This window comes from Cupressus sempervirens, chromosome 2 (assembly GCF_028749045.1).
Source record: "Cupressus sempervirens isolate cs-2001-9-10 chromosome 2, ASM2874904v1, whole genome shotgun sequence".
Classification (NCBI taxonomy): domain Eukaryota; kingdom Viridiplantae; phylum Streptophyta; class Pinopsida; order Cupressales; family Cupressaceae; genus Cupressus; species Cupressus sempervirens.
This window is the reverse complement of record NC_143119.1, coordinates 148,546,359-148,552,732: the sequence shown is the minus strand read 5'-3', so window position 1 is coordinate 148,552,732 and position 6,374 is coordinate 148,546,359. Positions and strand designations below refer to the sequence as shown.

General features: G+C 36.6%; 1 protein-coding gene across 4 annotated transcripts in view; it reads left to right on the top strand.

Annotated features, from left to right (window-relative positions):
- The first annotated feature begins 2,109 nt into the window (after positions 1-2,109).
- Positions 2,110-6,374, top strand: part of LOC149571478 (dual specificity protein phosphatase family protein) — a 110,181-nt gene continuing 105,916 nt past the window's right edge. The window contains exons 1-2 of one of the 4 annotated variants that reach the window (XM_089812993.1): positions 2,110-2,450; positions 2,983-3,072. In XM_089812993.1, the coding sequence (XP_089669119.1) occupies positions 2,292-2,450; positions 2,983-3,072 (249 nt within the window). In that variant the 5' untranslated portion in view covers positions 2,110-2,291. Of the gene's footprint in view, positions 2,451-2,611; positions 2,656-2,982; positions 3,073-6,374 lie in introns of those variants that run through there. The other 3 variants (XM_089812995.1, XM_089812996.1, XM_089812994.1) reach the window with 3 other exon arrangements.

Sequence of the window (6,374 nt, the reverse complement as noted above, 5' to 3'; positions counted from 1 at the left end):
CTCCTCCATCTCCTTCATCTTCTCCATCTCCGTCTTAATCTTTTCACATGATACCATGTAAGGATCTGCTTCAAGCTCTTATACAATGTAAGAATTTGCTTAAGGCAATAATGAAATGCCAAGATCAAGAAGCACAAAATATAGCACAAGAGAGACAAGAGATGATAGAATGAGAATGGATTAATCAAACAATTGGATGAATACATCATAGAAGTGCCTTATATATAAAGGCAATCAAGATGACTAGGAGTCATGCAAGAGATAAGTATAACAACTAAGCACATGTCCACCAATAGTGGATTATTCTCCATTGTGCATGAATGTACGTACAATAATGAGAGGATAAGAATACAAATGTGTATCTCATAAAGAGATGTGGTAGAAAACATGTGCTCAATTGGAGTGCATACTAATGTGTTATCTACTTGAAAACTCATATGAAGATAAAGAAGAATAATTTATGGAAGATAAATTAAAGGATGACATCGAGTGAAGATTTGGACAAATCTAGAAGATTCTAAGACAAGGAAAAAGTCAATTAGAAAGATCAACAGATGAAATTGGAAAGGTGAAATCAAATGGTGAAGATTTAAGACGTATTTTGAGATCCAAGAAAATTTAAATTTCCAAGGTGAAGTTACAACTGGCATTCAATGTATCTGAGTTGGTAATTGATCGTGTGGATGATAGAAATTCATGAAAACCATAATGACTCTGATTTAGCAACAAAATAATGTCCATACAAGGATTGAACAAGAAGGTTAAAGGTGTTAGTAAAGTTGTTGAATGAGTTGATAGCCAAAAAATTACAAAAGGGCATATTGAGCAAATTTGAAATGTGAACGGAAGAGAATAGATGGAGTTAGTGTGTTGACCAGTCACTATGGGAAAGATTTTATGTATCGTATAAATGGAGATCTGAACAAGCAAATGTAGTTGCATATTTATAAGATTATTTTAGTGCTATGTTCTATGCATTGTAGCTAAAAATATCTTAAGTGAGTGGATTTAACAATCTTATTTGTAAATCCTTTGTAAGGTGACATTTCAGTAAATGTTCAAAGTCCTTCAGGTAGGCCACTAATTGAAGGATGATAAGGTATATATGGTCTTTGGTTAAAATCCCCTAATAGGGTCCCATCTAGCAAATGTGTATGCAACCTTTAGTAGGGTTGGCTCTTAACCGAGCTCACTTTAGAGGTGTACATTATTTTGGGGTGACAAGTCCTTGGTGATTTTTACCAATATTGGGTGTCCGCATTAAAAATATTGGTGTTAATGTGTGCATGAATGTTCTACATGTTATTTCATGTTTGTATGTGAAAATTGTTATTTATTGTAGTGGGTTGATGAATAGTTTAATCTGTATAACAAGTGAATTTGTTGATCATTTAAATTGTGAAAAGTATTGAGAATTGTTAAAGGAACCCAAGGATAACTGATTCACCCCCCTCTCAGTTATCTAACATCTCCAACCCTTGCTCCCCCATTTTCTCCTTCTCCTTTGCCTCTCCCCCTCCTCACCCCTTCCTCTTCACCTCCTCCTCCTCCTCCTTAGTCCATGATACTAATCTATTATTTTTTGGGTCTACAAATGCTTTACATTATAGGGAACTATTGATACTCTTACAAGCTATACCTAAATGTGCTACAAGAGAGGCATAAGTACCTTTAACCCTTGTGTGATTTAATCTTGTGACCTATCTTTCAAGAGCGTAAATTCTCCATCACTAGGATAAGTATACTAGAAGCCATTATAACTAACTTTGCACATCCACAAATCCTAAATGATTATCTAATTTTGACAATTTTTAATTTTTTTTTCCGATCATAAATCCCCCCCAAAAAAAGGAGAGAAAGAAAATAAAATATTAATTAAATAATTCAAACATAATTGCTCATCCCTAGCCCAACTTAAGTTTCTTTCATTCTTAAAAAACACAAACAAAACACATTTTTCTCACTGAAAAAGAAGTGTCCAAATTTAAAGAGTGTGGGGCCACCGAAAGCCATGTTTATAAAATATTCCCTCCTCTCTAGTTAAGGTCCTTTTCGAATGACAAATCTACGTGGCAGAGCATATCTGGAGCAGAGGGAAAGCAAAAGTCCAGCGTGGCGAAGCAAAAAGCAAGAGGAAAGCGGAGAAGAAGAAGAGTCGGCAGCTGACTAAACGCCAACAAATAATTGCAGAGAGAATGGGAAAGAGAAGCGTTCGTTGGGCTCTCGTAGTCCTACCACGGAGTAACTAATCCAAATAGGCGGGAGATTAAGATTTGGATTAATACGGCCGTATGGCAACGGATCACTCCACTAAAGCTGAAAAGCAAAAGCTAAAACATGTACTCTCCCTTTCCTCCTCCTCCTCTCCTTCGCCCGTGGACCCCCGCAGCCCCCCGCTCGACATTACAGCAAGCCTTCTCCGCGATCTGGCTACATTTGCCTCTCACCAGGTATTCTGATCTCGTAAATGTGTTAAAATCTTTAATTTCATTTTCTTTCATCTCCTTTTTCGTTTCTCCAAAGAATTATTCAAAATTTACTTTTCATTTTTACAAAGAATTATTCGAAATCTACTCAACATGTCTAAAATCGTTCAAATCTTACTTTACATTGCTTATATTGATGCTAAATCTGGCTGCATTTGCCTCTCACCAGGTATTGTAGTCTTTGACTGTTATAGCTCGTAGATGTTATTTAAATATATCCTTTGCTTTCATTTTCTTTTTCATCTTCCAAAGAATTATCCAAATTTTACTCAACGTGTCTATAAAATCGTTCAAATCTTACTTTACATTTCTGTATTTGATGCTAACAATGTTCCTCGTCAGATGCTGTCTGATCTCGTGGACATTATTAAATTTCTTCTTTTATTTTCATTTTCTCCAAGGACCGCCCAAATTTTGCTTTACATCGCTCTATTTGATGCTAACTTTGCTATCCGGCCTATGATGAATTGAAATCAATGCTGTTGCTTTTTTGTAGGAGAGTGAAGAGGACAAGGAGTTGAAGGCTGCGCTGGAAGAAGCGAGCTTAGAGGCGGGGGTTTCTCTTCCGCCAGCAGTTGCTTCTACAGTAAGAATTTAAACTTGAATTTTTACTTCATTCGATTATAACTGCAGTGAGACGTTGGATCGGAACTTGTTTCGTGAGATTTAGAGCGGAGAGAGATTTGTAGCCAATGCAATTTAGGAATTGTTCCAAAAATAATCAGTTATTTGTCTTGTAAATAGATTAAAATACTCGCATTCCTACATGTCGCTTGGTCTCGATAAAATAAAAGAGAGACTGATTTTTTAGTTTTTTCTTGTAAATAGAGAAAAACAGTCACGTTGCTACATATCGCGTGGTCCCGATAAAGTTAGAGACAATCTGGTTTATCGGAATGATGATATTTGCATTTTCTTCATTTAAAGCTCTGAATATTTCATGTTTTTAAAATTCTTTTAGAGAATCCAGGTGAATGTTTAATTTAAAGTCACGTTTTATCATGGTACGTGCTCTACCAGAGACGGTACAGGGAGTGCGGATTTGTTTTCGAACATTTTTGTTTTCGTTTTCTTTTCAAAAAATGTCTCCTTAATTTAGCGCTTTGTTTTTGCACTGTAACCTTTGAGTTATTTGTTTTAAATTTAAACTATTTTTTTTCAAAATGTCCGTCTCTCCTTAATATATCACTTTACTGTTAGACTGCGCGGTCATCATTTTTTCACTAGTACTTTTTTATTATACATACATAACTGGCGGAGAATCCAGTATAAAATCTAACTGGGGTGAAAACAATCTACACTGATCTCGGGGTTAACTCGTTTGACCTCAGCTGTCATTTTAGGTAGTTAAGGTCATGAACCCAATTTGTGGTGTGGATGAGGGTCTGCTGGACATCACTCAAGATTATAGGAGGATTTTTTCTTTAAATAACTAAGCTCTAGATCGCTCCATTAAATTCTCGAGTACTTCTGATTAAACAAAAAACAAACCAACCTGCCTAGTCCCAGGTTGTCTGATTATGAAAAGTGTCATCATTGCCAATGTTGTCGATCATCTTCACCTTCTTGTGGCTGCTTCCTCAAGCAACATCAGCAATGTTTCCACCCTAGGCAGGAGTCCCATGAGAGGGCTTGGGCTCTATTTTGGTGGAGTGGGTGATCTCATGAGATAGAACTCTGAATTTTCAGCCCTTTCAATTTGAGCAGGTGAAAATGGGGTGGCATTGGAAATAGCCCCAGCAGCTTAGAGAATTTTTTTGCCACACTTAAACAATCTGTTTATTATTTTGAAAGATTAATTATGGCAGCAATAAAATAATGACAAGCTTAAATTTAAACCTTAAGCTGATTTTCACTCTAAACTTCATGGGACCACTAGCTTACTTAAATTTAGGAGCTACAATTTTTAAGCTGAAACAAACTAAAAAACTAATGGGACTGCTCACCTCTAAATACTCCAAGAAAATCTCAACTGCCATCTGCTCTATTTTTTAAAAAAAACTAATGGGACTGCTCACCTCTAAATACTCCAAGAAAATCTCAACTGCCATCCGCTCTATTTTTTAAAATAGCCCCTCTCCATGGGTCCCCAGCCTTATACAGGTACTACACAGTGCACATTTTACATTCCAAGTTTCCAACTCAACCCTGAATTTTATTTAAGAATTGTTAAGTGATGTTACCCCTTTCTAAACTTTTGTCTTCCTTTACATCATTTACAATCCTTAAATTTGAACCTAAAAGGGTCCCTCTGAGATTCATCTCTTTTCACCCATATTTGATTTAGGTTATCAAGATTATTCCTCATTATACCTTTACAAAGCTAGCTTAGGCTTGAGACACAGGGGCTCCTTATCAAGGGAGTTTCGGGCTAATGACTCCTGATCTGTGACTAAGTTCTTGGACCAAGAACAAAGCATAAACCTCTTTTCCACAGGACATCGGCATTCATTAATTCTCAGAACTAAATGTATGTGTGTCCCATCTTGACTAAATGCAGAAGCCAAGTGGTGCACTCAAAAGTTTCACATTATAAATGCAAATATCATGTAGCATAAACAAACAGGTAGATAATTCATATTATCATTCAGTTATACAATCGTACAATTTAAATTCCTAAATCAAGACCTCTTGCCATAAAGACCACAGCATCGATTGTTGTCTACTCTGCTGTTACAACCTTTCGATGTATATTTGGTTTATGATATTCCCATCTAATAAGATTTGCAAATCTGAAGAAGCATTTGTGTTGATTAATCCTCTATCCAAGGATTAGGTGCATGGTGATGCCCCACACTGTAAGATATCAGGGCTAGGGCTTTAGCATAACAAAGTACCAATAGAAAAAATTAAAATCTTATTATCTAATTTAGTTTGCCGCCCTCAGATTTATCTCAAAATTTCGAGCCATTAGATTTTTTGACATAAAGCATAGACAGCTCATATTCATCCTTAATGCGGTATCTATGCCATCAACCAACCTTGGTAGGTCGGTTTGCAGAGCTACCTATCACTTAACAAGTTAAAATGATTCCATAAAAAATGTAACTATAAATCAACCAAGTATTATGCCAATTGTTAATCATGACCGCTACATCCACTTAACACAGATGCCCTGTTGCAGTTCTCTTTATCTTCACTATTTAAGTCATGTTCAAGGATTATCTTTTGCATTGGACAACATGTTCAGAATACAAGGACTATCAGAGACAAGTTGTTATGCTACAGGTATCATACTGCTGATAATGAGTTGAGTCATAGTTGGCAGGATATACCCCTGTGATGTTGCTATCAGGATTCAACTGTGTAGTTTTGTGAGTCAAACTCATTGATCCATGTTTCATGTGTAGTGTTTCACAAAATCTATCTCTCATGAGAATGAATGGAACACTTAACACCCATTGGATATAGGTGATTCTCACAAAGGTGAAGCACTAGGACTTCCCGGGAGGTCACCCATCCCAATACTACTCCAGCTCGAGTGCGCTTAAGTACAGAGTTTCCTCTAGAGTTAAACTTGCTCTGCTTGCAACCCCATTTGCAAAACCTTCACCAATTGTTGTGCCATATGAACCATTCATTAGAAAGCCCCTCAAGCTCACCAATTGATAAGTAGAAGATATTTCCACAACAAGTCAAATTAGTGATATTGCCCTTAGAATTTTGCTGTGTAGTTTTTTGAGTCAAACTCATTGACCCGTGTTTCATGAGTAGTGGTTCACAAAACCCATCTCTCATGAGACTGAATGAAACACTTAACACTCATTAGATTTAGGTGATGCTCATAGAGGTGAAGCACCAAGACTTCCCAGGATGTCACCCATCCCAGTACTACTCCAGCTCAAGCGTGCTTAAGAAAATTATAAAACTACAAGCTACATTACAGTA